Raw genomic sequence first — 22,988 nt, forward strand, 5'->3', positions numbered from 1 at the left:
TTATGCATACAAATATTGTAAAATACTTTCTATAAAATAAAATAACCTAAGAAAATAGGAAAAGGTGGACCATGAGAGTGCAGGTTACAAAAAAATCAAAATAGCATTGTTTTGACTAAATATCTGTTATCATTCATAAAAAAAAATCAGTCAAGACTCAAGAATTTATATTTTTTGGAAACCCTTTACCCCTATTCATAATTGATTCCTCCTCAACCCCCAAACCCCATTTTTTCTCTCTTGCTCCCTCTTCTATTTATCCTCCTCTTTTACCCTTAGGTGTCAATCCTATAAGGTTTTTTTGACATGTGTTTATTATTGTTTATGAAGTGTTATTACATTAACATGTGTTTATTACTATTTATGAAGTGTCATTTGACAAGTTTCCTTAATTAACTATGAGTCATCCTGTTAGAGATATGTGAGTCATCCCGATCAAGATATGTGAGTCATTCCATCCGAGATATGTGAGTCATCTCGTCCTACTGACCGAGATATGAGAGTCATCCCGACCAACCGACCAAGATATGATTGTCATCCCAATTAACCGACCGAGATATGAGAGTCATCCCATCTGACTGACCTAGATATGAGAGTCATCTCGTCCAAGATATGTGACTCATCCCGTTCGATCAACTGAGTTACGAAAGTCATCCCGACTGACCGATCGAGATATGTGAATTATCTCGTCTGATTGATCGAGATCTGTGAGTCATCTTGATTAACTCACCAAGATATAAGAGTCATCTCTTCTAACCAACTAAGACATGAGAGTCATCCCATCTGACCGACCAAGATATGCGTGTCATCCCGTCCGATTGATCAGTTATGAGAGTCACCCTGACTGATCGACCAAGATATGAGAATCATCCCAACCGAGATATGTTAATTATTCCGTCTGACCGATTGAGATATGTGAGTCATCTTGACTAACTGACCGAGATATGAAAGCTACCCTGTCTAACCAAATAAGTATGAGAATCATCCCGACTGACTGATCGAGATATGAGAGTCATCCCAACCGACCGATCGAGATATGAGGCCATCCCGACCGACCGACCAAGATATGAGAGTCATCCCGACCGACCGACCAAGATATGAGAGTCATCCCGACCGACTAACCGAGTTATGCGAGTCATCCTGATCGATCGGCTGAGATATAAGAGTCATCTCGACTGACCGAGTGAGATATGAGAGTCATCCCGACTGACCGACTGAGATATGTGAGTCGAGCTGATTGAAATAGGCTATATCTCAAAATGACCGTGATAGGTCATATCTAAGACTAGTCCGAGATAAGATAGATTTTAGACTGATTCAAGATAAGAAGAGTCCAGGACTGAATCGAGATAGACACCTTCCGATCCGAGATAATATCCTCCTTGACATGATTTGAGATGAGAATTATTTTAGATCGATCATAATTAGACATTATTTTGACTCATCCAATGCGGTTAACCACTTATTTATATTCTTGTATCTTAACTCTTGATCTTGATCTTCTTAAACTTTTTTATTATATCTTTCTAATCTTTCATGGGCTTTACCTGTATTTGTTTATTAGACATTTTCTATATTTTTAATATGGACCTTTCATTGGCCCATTGAAATTTCCCCATGGAGTGTGGGTTATAAAAAAAAAAGAAATAAAAAAGAAAGAATAATAGAATATGGAATAAAGAAAGTGGTGAGTGTAAACCATGAACAATGACTGGAGATAAGAGTGGTCATCTGATCCAATTTAATATTTTTTTTTTGTCATTCGATCCAATCCAATTAATAATTAGATTTGAAAAATTATCACTTGATCTACTCTGATTAGACCTTAAAATCTAATCCAATCTAATTAATTATTAATTGAATTGGATCGATTTTTATTAAGATATCTAAGTACACACCTAATTTTTTTATATTAACTTAAAAATATGAAGAAAAAAAATACGTAAAAAATAAATATCACATTTTATTTAAGTTTGATACTTCATAAAAATATCATTGTTACAAATGTAATGCAACTAAAACTTTGAAATAAGAAAACAATAATATTATCAAATAATAAAATAGAAGGGATTATTTTACAAATACACAAAAATAATAAAAAAGTTACAAAAATAGAGTTGTACGGAATTTTAAATATTTTTACGATATTTATGATTTTCTTTACAGAAAATATAGTCTTTTGATGTATTTTTATGTTGTACTCTTGTTAATTTATTGTTGATTTTTTGTTATTTGTATGTTATTTTTTTTTTTGTTGTTTTATTGTTATTTAGATGTTATTTTCTTGTTACTATTACGTAGTAGTTGTTGTTTTCATCTTATTTTTATAGATAACTGTAAAAATATATATAAATATATATATTTATATATAATCTTTAAACGTAAAAATGTAAAATTTTTACAAAAGATAGTGTTTTATGTAGTTATTTCAAAATAGAACAAAATATCATGAAAATAAATATACAAAACAACCAAATGTTACAAATTCAAAAAAAAAAAAAAATCACTAAAAATATAATAAAAAATATATTTTTTATGCATAAATAAATGTAAATATCTATTTTCTATTTTAACAATATTTTTTTTTTGGTTTCTACGTTAACTTTAACATAATATCCTATTATTTAACAGAATATTTTTATTAATTTTATAATATTATTATATATATTTAAAAATAAAAAATTATTTAGATATTTTATATAAAGAAATTTTAATTTATATTTAAAATACTTAAATTATTATAGTTATTTTTAATCATATTTTTAAATTTATTGGTTTAACTTTAAATTAAAATAAAAAGAAAAATTATGTAGATATTTTATATAAAGAAATTTAAATTTAAAATATTATAAATATTTTAAATTACATTATAATATTACAATATATAATAATGGATGATTTCTTAATGGGTAATACCCATTAATGGGTACTAAAAAAATTGAAGAGGTGACAATTTAGTGACTTGTTAGAGTAGGTTATCAATAAGGTTTTTTTTTTTTTTTTAAATTATATTTTTTTTTTTAATTATATAAAATGATGATTTTGAGAAATTATTTTTTAAAATTAATTTATTTTACTTAAATTATTATATTATCCTTACATTAATATTAAAATGTATAATGCAATTTAGAGTGGTAATGATTTCAAATGGTGGGTTTTGGAAACAATTTTCATTGTTTAGTTTATTGAAAAACAATTCATGAAAAACTAAGATGATGCTTAACTTATTTTGTAATGATGATCAACTTTCTTCTCCGCTCTATAATAATACAATTTATGTCTGTTATAATCTGATTATTGAGCAATTTAAGCTCATTAAACCTCCACCTCCTTCGTCTCAGCGCTTTTCTATTATGACTATTTCCACCCCCTTCTCCAGCTACAAGCTTCAGATCCTTGCTTTGGGATTCCATTAAAGCATTGATAAATTCCACCAGTGACTGGCTAAACCCAAGGAAAAAAGCCCGCCTCCTGCGGTGCTCGAGGCTTTTTCTAATTGCTCCACATATGGCTTCATCACAGGCGTCGATTTCCTGGCTCATTTTTGAGTTGGCCAAAAGAACAGATAATTCTCTCTGAATTGGGAAAGGAACATCAACCAACACATCATAACAAGCACTTCCCACAGGACTATTTCCTGAAAGTTTTATCTTATGCTCCAAATGAATTGGTTGTGGAGGGAACAACGCTCTTCCAAAAACGATTCCCTCCCTTTCCAGGTCTCTTCCCCTTGGAAGATTTCTTGGAGCTTAGAAAAACCTTTGGTTGCTTAAGAAAATCCTTCTCTGTCTGCTCTGCCATGGCTGCGGAGTGTGGAGAGGTAGGAGACGAGGATACCAAGTGAGGAAAATATTATTAAGATATGGTGATAAGGGCAGTGCGCAAAAACTCACTTTAAAACATGAGGTAGATTTTTGTAAACAAGAATTATAAATTAATATTTTTTTAATTATAATATATTCACTTGAGAATGAGAAGGTTTGCCAAATTTGGAATACAAATTGAGTGTTGCTGCTGGTTATGCAACACTCAATCGGAGAACATACAACACCTATTTTTCCAATGTTCATTTGCTAGACAGTGTTTACAAGCAGCCAAAAGCTGGCTGGTGTGGGGCTCAGCTGATACTGACCTTCACCTGATTTTGAGGTGGATTAGGAAAGCTAAAATAAGCAGATTTAGAAAGAATGTAATGTGATTGCAGGACCGGTGTATGGCATTTGGGAGGCTCAGAACAAACTAGAATGACAAGATGAACAACCCGATTGTGGCAGATTGATTGAGGCCTTGCAATGGAGAGTTAAAACCCGAATTACTATGTTTTTGCCTAAGAAGTTGAGTTGTAAATATAGGGATTGGTTTTATGGATTGTAATAATATAAATCCAATATTTGTATAGATTCAAAATATTGAGGCTCCCGTTTTATTTGAGTGCTCTTAGGTTGTAAATTGGTTTGTGCAGCATAATTCTCTGATTCATAAAAAAAAAGAATGAGAAGGAAAAAAAATGGGGTTTGAAAAATAAGATGACTGCCATGTCATCAGGTAACAGGTGAAAACAAAAAATATTAATTTTAAAAAAATTATTAGTAACTTTAAATATCATTCATTTGATTATATCTAATGGTCCATACTTTTAAATACCCATTCATGGGTAATACCCATTAAAAGCACACCCATATAATAATATACTTAGTAAATAATGTAATATTTTAATTCAAAGTATATACATGATAATTGTCTTAAATTATTTAAATTTAAGAATATAATGAATTACAATATATGTATTATCAGATAGGTTACCTAATTAAAAATATTTTAAAAATATGTATATGTATATAATTACATTCAAATGACACACTAATGTAACAATAGCTAAAAAAAATTACTTAAAGAACAAAATCTTAAATCCAAAAAAATGTATTACCTAATTAAAAAAATTAAACATACACTTAACGTCACCTAATTGAACCTAATTAAAAACAAAATTAATTATACGTGCATTGCACGTAACATCAACCTAATTTTTTTTAATATACATAAATCTGGTTTTTAATTGAATTTTGACAATGACATTCGGTGATGGGTCCACTCTAGTTTTTTCTTAGGTTTTTTCAAAGTCTGGATAAGGAGGATATTGGTATATTGTTCTATTTTTTGTGGGCTTTGTGGAACCAGAGAAGTAACATTTTTCATAAACAATCATCGCTTCCCCCAAGGGAAGTATATGATTGGAGTCTTAATTTCTTTTTTAAGTTTCTGGATGTGCAGAAGGCTGAAGCATCAGGTTCCAAACCTCATTCTCCAGTAGTTTCATTGCAACCAAGGGCTTTAACGCATCAAATGGGTTTGGATCGGTTCAAAATTTTTAGAGATGCAGCTATTGACACGCATAATCCCAGGCATAGTGTGGGAGTGGTAGTCATGGACGCATGTGACAGAGTTGTGACAGGCTTTACGACTCCTTTTGCTGGTTTAGAGCCACCTCCGGTTGCTGAGGCTAAGGCTATTTGCCATGCTATCCACTGGGCTCAACTAATTGATCTGCCTGTAGATATACTTTTAACAGATTGTAAATCAATAGTGGAGAGACTTGTCTCTTGTAATTGGAATAATAGTGTTTTGGATGATGTCCTAATTCAGGTCAAAAACTTGTTATCATTCACTCCTAACCTAGCCATTTCTTATATTCCAAGGGATTGTAATGTAATTTCTCATAAGATTGCTAAGCTAAGTTTAGGATTAGATAATGAATTAGTTTGGAATGGTTCTTTACCTTTTCTTGTAGCTTGTTGCTTTGGACTCTCTTTAATGAAGCACAAGTTTATTTCAGAAAAAAAAAAACATATCTAATTTAATTATAAATAGATATTTAATTTTTTGCAATTGATAGATTGAATCGATTCTATTTAATTAGATTGGAATGGAGGTTAAAGTTCAGGTTCATTTCAAATGGTGTTTATAATTTTTTTTGTTTTTTTGTTTTTGTTTTTTTTTTATTTTATGAAAAAATTGGTATAATAATTTAGTGGGAGCAAGAAAATGACATTTGGTAGGTACGGTTGGAGCTATCAAATAGTCACAAGAAAAGAAAGCCTCTCATCGGATATATATGCTGAGAGAGAGAGAGAGAGAGAGAGAGAGAGAGAGAGAGAGAGAGAGAGAGAGAGAGAGAGAGAGAGAGAGAGAGAGAGAGAGAGAGAGCAAGTGAGCAAGAGAGATGTCACAAGACGGGGAAGATCATGCCATGGAAAGCAAAGAAGGTGAAACCAATATGGCTGCCTGGCTTCTTGGTATTAAAACGCTTAAGATTCAACCATACCATCTTCCTCCTTTGGGTAACGTTTTCCTTTATCCTCCAATATTTTTCCTGTATCATTTAATTCAATCATGATGGATGATCGGATGGCTAACAATATATGGTAACTTGTAGTATTCCTATTTGATTTTTGAGTTGAGGCTTTGAACTAAAGCAATCACATATTTAAAGTGAATTCTTTTGTTAACAAAGCTTGTATCTTCTTAGGACCCCATGATGTTAAAGTTCGAGTAAAAGCTCTGGGTATTTGTGGAAGTGATATTCACCACTTTAAGGTAACAAGACCCCTAATCATTTACCTCAAATTAATATACCTCATTGCAGCTTTCCTTATATTTTATTTTTTTAATATTTTTCTTTTTATTTTGCTAATGTGTTGAAAAGACAATGAGATGTGCAAATTTCATAGTAAAAAAGCCAATGGTAATAGGACACGAGTGTGCGGGTGTAATTGAAGAAGTAGGGAGTGAGGTGAAGTCACTAGATGTGGGTGATTGTGTGGCATTAGAGCCTGGAATCAGCTGCCGTCAATGCACACTCTGCAAAAGTGGTCGTTACAATCTTTGCCCAAAAATGAAATTTTTTGGCTCTCCACCAACTAATGGTTCTCTTGCAAACAAAGTATGACCCTTATAAGCTTTCTTAAGTCTTATTTTCTTTACTTTGTTTCTTTCTATGGCCTTTATTAGAAAATTCAGTACAAGAATAAAAACCAGATTCTCCAAAAATATGAGCTTTTTCATTATCTTTGTCTAGGTGGTGCACCCAGCAGACTTGTGCTATAAGTTGCCAGAAAATGTAAGCTTGGAGGAAGGCGCAATGTGCGAACCTCTAAGTGTTGGTGTTCATGCTTGTCGCCGAGCAAATGTAAGTCCGGAGACCAATGTATTGATCATGGGAGCCGGACCTATAGGCCTTGTTACTCTGCTGACTGCTCGTGCTTTTGGAGCTCCTAGAATTGTCATAACTGACGTTGATGATCGTCGATTGTCGATTGCCAAGAGTCTTGGTGCAGATAAGACTGTTTTAGTTTCAACTAATATAGAGGTTCTTTGATCTCCCCTTTTAATCTTTTTCAACCCAAATGTTTGCTGAAAAGAGATTTCTAAAAGTTTTCATCTTAAACAGGATGTAAGTGTAGACGTGGGGGAAGTCCAAAAAGCCATGGGTTCTGACATTGATGTAAGCTTTGATTGTGTTGGTTATAACAAGACCATGTCAACAGCTTTGAATGCTACTCGTTCGGGTGGGAAAGTTTGCCTCATTGGGTTAGCTCAGAGTGAGATGACTGCTCCCCTTACCCCTGCTGCTGCAAGGTGAGTAAGCTATTTGGACTTTGATCAAACATGATCTCTTTTTTTACAAACACTAATTTTATATTGATTTTGTAACAGGGAGGTTGATATCATTGGAATATTTCGTTATAGGAATACCTGGCCACTCAGCATTGAGTTGTTGAGGACTGGTAAGATTGATGTAAAGCCACTGATAACCCACAGATTTGGGTTCTCACAGAAAGATATCAATGCTGCTTTTGAAACTAGTGCTGGTGGGGGCAATGCCATTAAAGTTATGTTTAATCTTTAAGTGCTCACCTGAATAACTACAAGGGCAATGCCAACATGTTTTGGTCCACCCAATTCAACCACAATATCACAATTGATGTGCTATGGTATGAGTTATTTATTTGATGTTAGACCATTGACTTTGATGGGAGCCAAATGGCTTCTGCAGATTGTTCGAGTTCAACAATTGTCTCCTTTTCAATATCATCCCATCTATCAATAACTGCGTAAGTACTTGATGAAAGAAACATAACACCCACTACGCAAAGATCCACTTCAAGAAGCTTCTTTGTGACAACTTCAGATAGGGCCACATTTCCATAAAACTTACAAGTACTTAACAAAATTCTTCAAACGACAACATCTGGAACCACATTCATTTTGATTATAAAGTCATGCCATAAACCTTTTCCATAGATTGAAAATCCCAACAAAGGTTCCATGATTCTGTTCTCTGCCCTCTTTTGACATTTGCAAGAAGATTTCAAGTGCCAAATTTGCAAAATTATTCAACAAGACCTGAAAGAACTGAAGCCCATGACACTGAATCTTTCGTTTCCATCTCCTCAAACATTCTTAACGCATTCTCAGCCCCTCCAAATTTGCATTACATATCAATTAAAGCGTTTCCAACCTACATAAATATCAGTATGTCTGTTAGTAAGATTGAATAATGATCATAGTAGTCCACGATACCACATCCGTTTGGACAATCTCATTAAAAAGTTCCCTTGCTTGCTACAACTGAATTTTCTACCTTTAAATATCACATGATCAAAGCGTTCCATGAAACTATGCTCAGTTCAATTATGGTGTTTTCCTAGTAGGCATCCATATCAACATGGTTATCAATTCATTTATGTGTTTAAATAAAGAGTGTGCGACTCCATATTGGCCCAAGAAACTACATGCTAAAATAACTTTCATCATTGTCACTGAATCAAGTCTCACATCTGCCGCCTGCATTGTTTCAAAAAGACTCAAAACATCCTCAAACCGATCACATTTCGTATAGCGACAGATCTCTGTCAGTCATTCCGTCCAACACTTTTTGCGCAAAACCCAATTCGTCACAGGAAGAATACAAACGAATAACAGCATTTCCATCAAAAAGATAGGTGTCGAAACCAATTAATGTGAATATTTTGGCCATGTAAAACATCAGATTCTCGAGCACAGGCCTAGCTATACATACGCATATGCATGTCAATAGCTTTTCTTGGCTGGTAACTGCGGCAGTCAAATCATATAACTCCAAAAGCAAACAAACTGGGTCGCTCGATATGGTCAAAAGCTAAATGGGCTTTGTCCAAATTTAGATGAGAAGGGATTATTTCATATTTAACCAAAAAATTAAAAATAAATTACAAAATGATTTTAAAAATTTGGAAAGGTCTATAGTACTCCCGTGTTTTGCTAGACTCTATTTTTTGGGGGGTTTTTTTTTTTTTTCCTGACTAAAGCCTCCTATCTATCAAAATTTAATTTTTGTAGTAAAATTTTCAAAATTACTAAACTACCAATATGGATAACTCTTTTACCCGTGTTATTTTTATATTAGTACACATAATATTATTATTTAAAAATTTTAAAAAATTATTTCGAAATTTATTTTAAAATTAAAAAAATTAAATTAAAGTTATAAAATTAATAAAATAAAAAAAATAATAAAATATTCCTTCTTCTTCATGCATTCTGTCTCCATCAAACCCAACCTAGACAGAGAGGAACCTTCTCTCTTCATCAACATCTTCATCCTTATCCGTTACACTACAAATGAAAGAAAAAACAATTTGAATGAAACTAAAATTGATGCCTCATCAACCTCACATTCTCATGTCTTCTTTTCTTCTCTCCAAACTCCACCATAGATTTCAGGGCACTTGTAGAAAGAAAACTCAGAGAGAATAGGAAAGAAATAGAGAGAATTTAGCTGAAAAACTTAACTCAAAATATGAGCACAATCCCTTTATTTATATCACAGTATTACAAGGCAAAAGAGAGTTGAGAAAACAAACTACAATAACTAACTAACTAAAATAGTAAAAACAAACACTAGTTAGTTAATATCCCCCTCAAACGAAAAGGGGTAGCAACCATATTGAGTTTGCTTTTAAGATGTAAGAACCGATCTGTTGAGAGAGGTTTTGTAAGGGAATTGGCAACTTGATCAATTCCTAGAATATATCTGACAGATATTTCTTTGGCCATAATTTGATCCCTTACAAAGTGTAGATCGAATTCTATGTGCTTACTTCGAGCATGGAAAACTGAATCAGCTGCAAGAGCAGCTGCTCCTTAGTTGTCAACCCAAATGACTGGTGTGTGAGCTAGTTTGATGTGCAATTCAGATAACAAATTAACATGCCATTTGATTTCTAGAGAAGTGTTGGCTAGGCATCAAAATTCACTCTCAGTACTCGATCTAGCAACAACATTCTGCTTCTGCATCAGAGTAGGCACAAATATCCATGAAAGCTGCTGGTCTGAGAAGTAAGTCGTGTGAAATAGTGCCCTTTAGATATCGAAGCAGACGCTTGCAGACTTCCCAATGGTTGACAGTTGGGGCATGAATAAACTGACTGAGTTTATTTATGATGAATGCAACATCAGACCGTGTTAAGGTGAGATATTGCAGAGCACCAAGTGTGCTTCTATAAAGAGTGATGTCCTGAAAAGGTTCACCATCAGCCACAAACAATTTCTAAGTAGAACTGGTGGGATTGGGGCAGCTTTTGACACCATCTAGTAAATCAGTCACATATTTGCTTTGAGAAAGATACATGCCTGCAACATCTCTATAAATCTCAATGTCAAGAAAATAGTGTATAGGACCCAAGTCTTTTAAGACAAAGGATGTATTCAGGTCAGCAATGAGTTTGGAAATTAACTTCGAATTAGGTCCAATACCTAGTATGTCATCTGTTGGGTTTTGTGCCCTAAATAAAACTCATTTCAATATAGTCAGATTTACTAATTAATAAAGATCAGAAATCACATTTTATGTTGCATGGTTCACATGATTTATTTCATGATTATAAATTCTATTAGGTCCAGAACATATGTATTTGTTCATGATTATAGTGTTGTCACCACAGTGGAATATAATCATGATTATATGTTCAAAAGTTCAATTCGCTGATTTGTCAATTCACTGGATTTAGACTTGCATGATAATCAGCGATAGGTATACTTACACCTTGGATAAGTGTTATGTCCTTTCCAGGGCATAGGCAAAGTTTACCAGTATCGGATGTATGGAGTATACATTGGAAGGGACCGATATTGAACTTTGATTAGATATGATAAATTTACCGTAATATCTATTCAATTCAATATCACTTAGTTGATCCTAGATCAAATGATCTTAATCCTGGCATGATTAGGTTTGATCTCAAGAGTGTTATTCGTGTTCTTTGATTTGTTAGTTAAGCCTACCCTTTGGTCAGGGTGTTACGTACATTTTGGGAACACGATAGTGCAATTGAGTGGGAGCGCTAAACATAGATATGAAATCTATAGCTTTTATAGGTATTTAGAGGTGAAATGATGATTTCCTTCGAGCTTGGCTGAATAGAGATAAATGGTTGAGATCTCATTTTTGTGATTATATTATTTCACTAAAATATCATTTATAGGTGGCCAAGTGTTTTAAGAATAAAATACATTGAAAGGATGTAACGATAATTTTATCCCTATGCAATGTAGATCATTTATAGAGGATCATTGATTATTGGGATTATAACAATGGATAATTAATAGCGTATCTATATCGTGGAACATATAGAGCGTTCTATGTAACTGAGAGTGTAATTCCAAGTTCTATGGTGGATGCAGTGAGGAATTAATAAGTTAGTGGATTTACTTGGTAAATTCTAGATCTGCTTATTGGAAGCTCGGTTATATAGGCCCATGGTCCCCATACTAGTTGAGACAAACTGCTTGTAAGACTCAGTTAATTGATTTTAATTAATCGATTATAATTCTAAAATTAGACTGTGTCTAGTTTATGAATTTTTCACTATGTTATGGCTTGATTGTGAAGAAATAGTGTTTTGGGGTTTATTTGTTAATTAAGAGACTTTATGGAGTCTAATTAATAAATATTATAAATGACAATATTATTTGATAATTATTTTAATTATTAAATAAATAGTTTTGACATTTATAGGTTTGAATTGAAAAATATGGTATTATTGAAAAGAAGAATAAGTGGTTGAAATAAAGTGGCAAAATTGTAACTAGAGATTGACCCTTTGAAGTGTACGGCCAACAAGTTATTTTTGCCCAATATTTTATTCTTTTTTAATCCATATAATTCAACCATAACCCTATTGAATATAGTATAAAAGGAAGGCTATGGTCTCATCATCCAAACTAATGCCTCCAAAGCTAAAAACCTAGCTTTCTGATGAGACCTCTTCCTTCTTCTTTTTCTTGAATTTTCGAAACACTAAGCCTTTCTTCTAAAAATATATTCAGCCATTAGTGATAGAGTGAGTGCCCACACACATCAAGTTGATCCTCAATCATAGTATGTAAGACTGTGAAGAATCCAATCAACAAGAAGGAGAGAAAGAGATCCAGGTTCAGATCTTGATAATGCTCTGCTACAGAAAGGAATCAAGGACTAGGGATCTGAACGGAAGGAGTCATTATATTCCGCTGCAATCAATGTAAGGTTTCTTAAACTTTATATGTGTTTATTTACATTGTTTTAGAAATTCATATTAGGATGTTAATGAAACATACTTGTTAGTAAATCTAGATCCTGGTAAAATAATTCCAACATCATCGACATACACTAGGAGAATTATTAGGCTTGTATCAGAACCATAGACAAAAAGATAGGTATCTGATTTGGAAGCGTAGAAATCCCATTGCAACAGTGTGTGCCTCAGTTTTTCATTCCATGCTCGTGGATCCTTAAAGCCTCTTGGTTGCCTATATACACTGTTTCTTGGAAATCACCATTTAAAAAGGCATTGCTAACATCCAATTGCCTAACAGACCAAGCTGAAGTGACAACTAAAGTTAGAACAGTTCTAACAGTAATTGGTTTAACCACAGGACTAAAAGTGTCATCATAGTCAATACCAGGTTCTTGTAAATATCCCTTTGCACCTAACCTGGATTTATATGTGTTAAGAGAGCCATCGACATTAAGTTTAATCTGATACACCCACTTATTGTCAATGACATGCATATGAGGCTGATGTGGGACAAGTGTCCAAGTATTGGATCGAATCAAGGTAGCACTTTCTTTTTGCATTGATTGAAACCACTTCAAATCTTTGAGAGCCTACTAAACGGACCTTAGTTCAGTAGGAATTAGAGACTCAACAAGGGAATGTCTTGTGGATAAATAGGCCTTAGGTTTATAGATTCCACTTTGAGACCTTGTTTTCATTTTGTGAATTCTTGATAAAATGCTTGAGTCCTGTGTTGTTTGAGCAGGCTGCACATGAGAGTTTAAGACATTTCGATCAAGCAAACCAGATGGCTGATGTAGAACAACAGACTACTGATTTGTTGAATTAGGTTGCCGGTGTGGAACATGAGACAACTGGTTTGGTAAATCAGATTGCTGGTGTGGTAAATTTGGTTGTTGGTATGAAATTGCAGGCTGCTGGTGAGAGATTTCAGGCTGTTGGTGTGAAATTTTAGGCTGCAGGGGTGAAATTTCAGGCTGCTGGTGAGATAGGATTGGGAAATTTCCAGAAACAGGTGGAATATCTAGGTTAGGAGGTTATGGTTTTGGGATATTTGTGTGAATGGGCAGGGTAGTGAGAGGGTTGATGGGTTGTTTTTCTGGTATGGGGGCTTGTGTGGAAAGGTTATTATTAGTGGTAGGCATAGGAGGTTGTGATTGAAAAGCAGCACAACCAGAATATGTGTTAGATGTAGGAATAACAGTAGGAAAAACATATGTAGAAGAAGGTAATGAGCTTGAGGATTGAACTGTGAAGGGCATGAGGTTGTAAAAGCAGGGAAACAACTTTCATTGAACACCACATTCCTTGCAATATAAATTCTGCCTTTAGAATTTTCACATAAGTAACATTTGTGATGAGATGAATAACCAAGAAAGATGCACTGATCTAATCTGAACTCAAGTTTGTAATTATTGTAAGGTCTAAAATGTGGAAAACAAGCACAACCAAAAGGTTTGAGAATCTTGTAATCAGGTAGACTTCCAAACAAACTTTCATAGGGACTCTTGAAGTCAAGAACAGCTGTAGGAAGTCTATTAATTGTAAAAAAAAAACACATTGAAAAGCATACCACCAATATGACAAAGAAAGACCAAATTAAGCTAGTAAAACCAAGCCAGTTTCAATGATGTGCCTATGTTTTCTTTCAGCTCTTCCATTTTATTCATAATCATGAGGACAAGGATGCTGAAAATGAATTCCTTGGTCATGTAAAAATCTAGCAAATGGTCTGTATTCCCCACCCAAATTAGACTGGACACTTTTAATAGGCAAATTGAATTGTTTTTCCACCATGCTTTTAAACTTTAAAAAGATATCAAAGGCTTGAGATTTGAGTGTCAAGGGATAGATCCAAGTGTACCTAGTGTGATCATTTATAAAATGGATGTAATATTGATAACCTTCTCGAGATGAGACATGAGAAGGACCCCATAAATCAGTGTGAATTAACTGAAGGGGCTGTGAAGCATGACTGATGGACAATGGATAGGGTTGTTTGTGACTCTTGCCTTTTCGACATACAACATAGAATTGTAAATCTTTTAAAGTACCCAAATGTTGTATAGTTTTTAAAATTCTGCTTAGAGTAGGAGGTGAAGGATGCCCCAATTTTTGATGCAAAGTATTAATATCTTGATTAAAAGTAGTTAATGAAACAAATGGAGAACAATGTTAAGAATAGATAGAAGTAGTTTCTTTTTTGATACGGGGCACATTACAAGAGTTTACTGAGTTAACAGTGAGATTATTACAACAACATTGTCAATTATTACAATTTGGGACAGTGGTAGACTGAGACAATTTGGTAAGATTACATTGAAGAGTATGAGAGCTTTGACTAGAATCACCAAGCACATAGAGGCCATCTTTAATTGGTCCTTTGAGAAGAACAACTACACTGAGTTTGTGCTTGAAAAAACAACAATTCTTGTGAAATTCAAGGTACACATTATTGTCATGAATTATCTTAGACACACTAATTAAATTCTTTTTAATGGCAGGCACATTTAAAACAGAGTTTAAGTGTAAAGCATGAGAATTGGGGGAGGACAAAGAAGTGGATCCTATGTGAGTTATTAAAAGAGTCTTACCATCACATACATACAGTGTCTCAGTGCCAACATAGGGAGTGGGGGCATCAAGAGACTCAGAACCATTTCTGACATGAACATTTGCCCCTATATCAACAAACCAGAGATTTTCATCTCCAAAATCAGGTAAGACAGTAGTATTAGGTACCTGATGGTCATTATCCATTTCAAGCTCAGTGAGATAGGCTCGAGGAGGGGCAAAATTTGGAGGCATAAAGTTTTTGTCAAAGTGATAGTGACACACAGCAGCAGTGTGTCTACTTTTGAGACATAATTGACAAATGAGCCTAGTCTAAAAGACAAAAGAACCATGAGTAGAACCCCTTCCAACATTACTTGAAGAAGATTCAGTGTTATTTCCTCGAGCAGGTGGTGGAATGTATCTCCTTGAGTTAGATTTATTGTTGCCAACTGTAAGATTGGCCTGAAGTTTCATTGAAAGATATATCATAGAGTTGTGATGCTCTAACCGACTTTCATGAGACATGAGTAAGGCTTGAACCTCATCAAGTGTCAAAGAATCACTTCTTGAAGTAATTCTAGAGACAAGAGGATCAAATTCAGCACCTTATCCATTCAAGATCTGAAGAATAATATCTTGCTCACTTATGTTAGATCCAGCAATGATCAAAGAATCAGCAAGAGACTGAAATTTATCAACATAATAAGATATAGACAAATTTCCTTTGTTGACATTGGAAAACTGACCTTGCAATTGGAGTAATCTTGCACGAGATTGGCTAGAAAATCTCCCTTGAAGGGCACGCCAAACTACAGACGAGGTGTGGTGATTTGCAACTGAAGTAAGAACTCCTTCAGTCATGGATGAACGAATCCATGACAAAAGCAACTGATCATGTTTCTTCCATTGGTGATAAGCAGGATTGATTCCACCATTGATCAAGAACTGAGGAGGCTTCCATGAAAGGAAGTTGGCACGATCAAGCTTGATCGTGAGAGAAGTAGAGAGAGAACTAGGGAGCGGATTCTAGGCAGAGGAAGCAGAATAGAAAGATTGAGCAGACCGATCTAGTGTAGGTGCTGTGACCGTCTGTGGAGCAGGATCAGAGATTGGAATCGACGATTCCATTGAAGGCAACTGATACCATGTAGAAGCTAAACAAGCTGAACCAAAAATGGTAGAAACCAAAAAGAAAGAAAACTCAGAGAGAATAGGAAAGAAATAGAGAGAATTTAGCTGAAAAGCTTAGCTCAAAATATGAGCACAATCCCTTTATTTTTATCACAGTATTACAAGGCAAAAGAGACTTAGTTGAGAAAACTAACTAAAATAGTAAAAACAAACACTAGTTAGTTAATAGTACTCATTTTTCTTCTTCTTCTCTTTTCAATTTCATGTCTAGGTTTTATCTGATTTTAGCTTGATACTCATCCTTTTGTATGAACGAACAAAAACACAGATGAAGCTCTTTAGCAGTGGGATAATGGATTTGTCCGAATTTTTTTTACCATTCGTTGTCGTTGTTGAGATCTTCATATTAGCCATTATCGACTTCTTCGATTGTGGCCGGTCCAATCCCAAAAAGAAATTTCTTAACCATTGAATTACACTCAACTCGCTGATGAGACTCGATATATGTGTTTGATTTTGCATTTTAGAGTCTGTGAGTTCCCTAATTTTTGTTGTGTATTAATTGATTTAAGGCTAATTTTACAGTTTTAGGGCACGTTTGGTAGGTCGTATAAGGGTCTAATTGTATTAAAGAATATAATAATACTATATTTAGATAAAGCAATGTATTGTATTAATTATTATGATAATTTTTTTTAATACAATGTAAGTTGTAATATTTAGTACATAACCAATGGTCTGTATTAACTTGTATTATAATTTTTACAAAGAATCTAGGTTCAACTCTAATCTTCGACCTGGATCCAGGGACCCGTACCCAGATTGGACACGAACTTGGACTGGACGTTGACTTGAGACCCAAGACCCAAGATCCAGACCCACACCTGGGACCTGAGACCTGGGACCCAGACTTGGGACCTAGACCTAGACCTAGACCCAGACCGGGAACAGGGCTCGGGACTCGGGAACCTAGACACAGAACCGAACCCGGGACCTGGACCATGGACCTCAACCCAAACCCGAGACCCAAGACCTAGATCTGGACCGGGACCCAAACTCGAGACTCAAACCTGGATCGGATACGGGACCTAGGACCGGACGTGGGACTCAGAACTAGACCTGGGACCCGAGCCCAGGACCGAACACGAGACTCGAACGTGAACTTGGGACCGAACACGTGACCCGAACTCGGGATCGGACATGAGACCCAGACTTAGGACCCAAGACGCAAGACCCAGACCCAGATTAAACTGGAGATAGATCTGAGACCCTAACCCAAACTCGATATCCAAACTCGGGACCAGACTAGACTCGGGACACGAGACTCGAACCGGACTCGAGAGACAAGACCCAGACCCCAAACCTAGACCGAACCCAAACCCGACCTAGAGTTGGTGTTGGGATCGAGTTTATTGAAAATATATTATAATTTTACAGAAGCTATTAATAAAAGTCAATATCAAATATATTATTGTATTAAATAATACTAATACAATACAATACAATACAATACAATACAGTATAATCTAATCTAATACAATACAATACAATACGATGTACCAAATGAAACCTTAGAGGCTTTTTATTCCACTGGTTTGAGGGGAAGGATAGAGGATCGTGCATGTTGTCATTGTCATCATTGTTTCTTGCACATGTCGTGGTCGGCCCATTGGCAAGGAAGAACACGATGATATAGTAGAGAGTGGGAAAGAGGGTCACGAGAAAAAGTTAAACTCTTTTTAATTATTTTTTAATAAGTTTATAATTCTTAAAAAGTAAAAAAAATAATTTATTTAATTTTATTTTATTAATTTTATACTTTAACTTTTAAAATGGATTTTTTATAATTTTTAAATAATAACATTATGTGTATTAATATAAATGTGTCACGTGTATAAAAGTGTACACATAAGTCATCTACGTTGACCATTAACTATGGTGAATATATGACACCTTAAATTTGCTAACAATTTAATAGTTTAGAGAGTTCCACCACCAAAAATTGAATTTGGAGGTTTAAGTGCAAGTGAAATTATAGTTAGGAGGGTTTAGCCACCACAAACTTTTTTTATTGTGTATGTCGTACTTATTTAGGCTTACCTGTAAATTTTTAAAAAATATAATGGTTTATATGTCGAAAATAAGAGCATCTCTATGAAAGTTGCTCAATAAAATGCACATGACACATATTGAGCTTTGTCCAAATTTCAATAAAAGTAAAAGCAAAATCAATGTAAGTGTTGCCATTATTAAACAACGTCCATGTCAACATTTCTTTCATTTTATTTATTATTTTGTTTTGTAAAAAAAACACTTGTCATAAAAAAATCAAAAGAAATGTGTATACTTTTGGCAACTTTTAGGATTTTCTACCATTGGAATAAATTTCGTAAAAAAAATGTGCCAAATAGATAGTGCCTCCATTAGAGATGTTCTAAGATTTGAATATTTTTTTGCACACATGATTTTTTTTTCTTATACGCGCAATTATTGCTTGAATTTCGACATTGTAAATTATTAAATTTTTCTTAAGAGTTTACCAATGGTCCTAAATAATTATAACGTAGATAACAGTCGAAATAGATAGGAGTGTCTACCAAAACACCCCTTTAGGAGGGTGTACTATAGATTTTTCCTACATTTTTGCGGTTTATAATTTTTTAACAAAAATATGGACTATCATTTCACATTGTAGTGTTTTCATATTATTTACCTATTTTTTTCTTGTTGTTTTCTTGTTAGTTGTATTGTTGTCTGTTATTTTCCTGTTATTTTTATACGACACCATAAATTGTAATGAAAAAAAATTAATGTTATCCTCATTTCCCCACAAGATGACGTGGTGTTATTATGAGTGACACGTGGAGAACATTCTGAAACTTGGACGGACAGTATTTCCCTCAATGTACTATTTAGGATGATTCATGTCCAAAAATGATAAAGTCTAAAGACCAGCATAGAACATCCAAACAGGATAATTGCTACCGTCCAAGCAGCTTCCAGCCTTACAGTGAAGCCAAGTACTCCGAGTAGGGTAAACGCAGCTTAAGCACAATTTTTAAGATATTTCCCATAAATATCTCCCGTTCAAATCATTATTTTTGTGAGATTAAGACGTATTGTAAAGAGATAACAGGAAACTAACTTAGTTTCCTCTTTTATTCCTATTTGTTTTGGGAAACTAATTTGATGTATTTCTTTCTCTATAAATAGTGGAGCCATTTTATTATTTAGGGATCCGATTTCTAATTTTTTTAGAGAGCCATTACATTGTCTGGATAACTATAAACTTTTCTTAAGAATTATTAAGAAACTCACTTGACAAACTCCTTGTGATCTTGATAATTCTCCAAAGTAATACAAGTAAAAGAGTAAGATATTGCCATAATCACAGGGCCGAGTCTCTATAAATTCTAGTGTTCTTATTGCTTAAATATATTAATTATTAATTATTATCTTATCTCTTTAATTGACTCAGCATCGTTGGCTAAAAGGGAGGCTAATATTTTGGTATTTTCATTAAGAGCAAAAGAGCATTATTTTATCGATTTGATTCTCTTTAAATCGTTAAGAGATGGTTGTGACTACAAGACAGTCTAAATCTACTGATTCAACCAATCCAATGGTTACGGATCCTAATGTGCAAACTCTTGGTAATCCAAGAAACCCTACGGTGAGGAATCTTGATCCAACCAATCCTCTACCTCCATAAGTTCCTCCATCAGCGAGACCAGGAGTAACAACCCCTATGGCTAGGGTCACCCCAGGCACACAAGAAACTAACAGTACCAATACTCACTACATTAGAGAGACTAGACTGGGTATCGGAAAACCACGTGTTGGAGAGCCGTGAGTGGATATTGGCGATGATACTAAATTACAAAACCCGAGGGATGCATAAACTTTTTGTCATCAATGATAGCTCATGAGATACATTTGCGATTCTAGCCAGCACCACGTGTCATAAATTTGTCACAAAGAAGCAGAGGAGTACTACAAGCTCTCAGACCCCATTACGTCCTGAGAGCTGACGGGGTAAATGTTATCCGTATTTCTGCTAGGTATGACACATGCCATTTAAGGAGAAGGAACAATTTAATCATTCCTTAATTGAACTCCTTTGATATTGCTCTATCCAAGAATCATCCCAGACAGAAAGCATGCAGAAGATTACTCATACCTACCCTGGCTTCCCAAACGCAGAAGGCAAAGCATCTCTCCCGGACCCAGAAGGTTTTAATAGGGAAGCTCGCTCAGATGATATCCGGTCAGGCATTTAAGGGATTTAAAGAGGATATCGACCATAATTAAGTGTTGTGGAAGTCGACCTTTTGTACATGCTAGGTCACCCAAATGACGGTTATGCTTTTTCTGACAAAGATCAAATCTTGTCTCCTACATCCGAGCATAGTAGTGCGCGTACCACCACCACCTTTTTACCAGATGGATGTTGCAGACTCCTACTCGTAAAGGAACGAGATTTGAGCGACACATGGCCCCTACTTTTAAAGGTTAAAGCTTTACGTGATACGTGTCCAAGTGGTACAAAATGCTCCCCGCTATCAAGTTGATACACGCACAACCATTATATTTCCCATGGGATCCTTTGGCCAGCTCTAACATTGCATGTAATAGTTAAAATTGAGCAGAAACCTTAGGTGGCTCATTGACTGTCCATACCCGGCACTTAGCCTATAAATACCCTTTTATTCTCATGAAAAATGGGCAAGCCAAAACACATAGCAAAAACTCTACTAAGATTACCCTTGATCTTCTTCTTCTTCAAAAAGAAACTAAGGGTAAAGAGTTTGAGTTTCCTGTAAAAGTATTGTAAACACATCAATATCACCCTTAGATGTTAATAGACTGACTCGTGGAGTAAGGTTCGTAAATACCTCAACCACATAATAAACCTTGTCTCTTTGTTATTGCAATCAATTATTTCTTTAGCTCTTAAATATTTGGTTTCTAAAAATCTCGGTAAATAATTACATATCGATCCAGTAATGCATAATAAAATTATAAACATCACCTTTACTACATGTTTATCCACATATGTGATCCGAATCAAAATTACACACACACTAGAAGTATAGTGTATAGTAAACCGTACTTAGCAGTTCCATATTAAAGATTCACATTACTTTAATACTTTATCGACTTGTTTTATTCATGTTGTATAATCTTAATTCTCTTATACCTCCTTGCAAGATTATACCTTCTCCATATGAATGAGAAATTTTTAGATATGTAATAACTATACAATTATATTTAATGTATCATTTATCTTATAATTGTATTTCATATATTCTCTAATATTTTACTATTAATAACTTACTTTTACGGCATAAATCTAAATTGTATGTAGATGACATACTATTTGTTGGGAAAAGCATGACAGAAATAGAGGTTATAAAGGTCTCTCGAGTAGTGAATTTAAAATAAAAGATTTGGGTGATGCTAAGTAGATACTTGGTATAAAAATCACAAAAAATTGATCTGAGAAGACCTATCTATCACAAAAGACCTATTTGGAAAAGGTTTTGAGCAAATTCTACATGAGCAATGCCAAACTAGTCGCCATTCCTTTGGTTGCTCACTTCAAACTCTTAAATGATCAATCTTCTCAAGCAGAAGATGAAAGAAAGGTCATGGATAGTGTGCCATATGCAAGTGCAGTGGGAAGCCTAATGTATGTCATGGTTTGTACAAGACAAGAATTGGCACATGCCATGAGCATTAGAAGTAGGTTCATTTCTAACCCTGGAGAACAACACTGGGAAGCTCTTAAATGGATAATGAGGTATGTTAAAGGAACCCTTGACAATGGTTTAGCATACTATGCTAGTTGTAATTCAAAAGAAGAAGTTGCAGGGTATGTGGACAGTGACTATGTTGGATGCATAGACACTAGGGGATCACTTACAAGTTATGTTTTTACAGCTCAAGGTGGATGCATAAGTTAGAAATCAACCTTTCAAAAGGTGGTAGCTCTGTCCTCCACTGAAGCAGAGTATATGGCAGGCACTGAAGTAATTAAAGAAGCCATATGGGTGAAGGGTTTAACTAAGGAACATTGCTTCAATTTAAAAAGCATCACAGTATACTGTACTAATCAAAGTGGCTTACATTTGATGAAAAATGCAATGTTTCATGAGCGGTCAAAACACATTGACATCAAGATATATTTCATCCGAGACATCACTGACAGCAATGAAGTACAAGTAAGCAAAGTGAACACGAAAGACAATCCAGGTGACATGTTCATTAAATGGGTTCCTATTAGCAAGTTTAGGCATTGCCTAAGGCTGCTAAGTATTGACACTAGCAGCTAATTGTTGGGTTTTATGCCCTAAATAAAACTCTTTACAATCTGATTAGTTATCAATATAAGAAATTTGAAGTGATTGATGTTTGCATGAATCTTACATGCTAATGGTTTAATATGTTTAATATGTTTATTACATTCATACACAAAAAATCAGTTAAATCCAGATCATATGTTTATTCACAATTACAGTATCGTCAACACAGTGGAATGTGATTGTGATCATATGAATCAAAAGTTTTGGTCCCTGTTTCATCAGTGTTATTGGATTTACACTGATGTGATAATCAGCGATGATGTATACTTACACTTGGAGTAAGTGTTATGTTCTTTCCAGGACATTAGTAAAGTATACTAGTTTTGAATGTATGGAGTAT

At 34.5% G+C, this 22,988-nt stretch overlaps 1 protein-coding gene across 1 annotated transcript; it reads left to right on the forward strand.

The window, feature by feature from the left end:
* Positions 1-6,019: 6,019 nt before the first annotated feature.
* LOC115715938 (L-idonate 5-dehydrogenase) lies at positions 6,020-8,091 on the forward strand. Its single transcript, XM_030644616.2, has 6 exons — positions 6,020-6,338; positions 6,527-6,594; positions 6,704-6,940; positions 7,076-7,366; positions 7,448-7,635; positions 7,714-8,091. Exons 1-6 carry the CDS (start codon positions 6,221-6,223, stop codon positions 7,904-7,906), a joined length of 1,095 nt encoding a protein of 364 aa, XP_030500476.2. The 5' UTR covers positions 6,020-6,220; the 3' UTR covers positions 7,907-8,091.
* The last annotated feature ends 14,897 nt before the right edge of the window (positions 8,092-22,988 follow it).

This window comes from Cannabis sativa, chromosome 5 (genome assembly GCF_029168945.1).
Source record: "Cannabis sativa cultivar Pink pepper isolate KNU-18-1 chromosome 5, ASM2916894v1, whole genome shotgun sequence".
NCBI lineage: Eukaryota > Viridiplantae > Streptophyta > Magnoliopsida > Rosales > Cannabaceae > Cannabis > Cannabis sativa.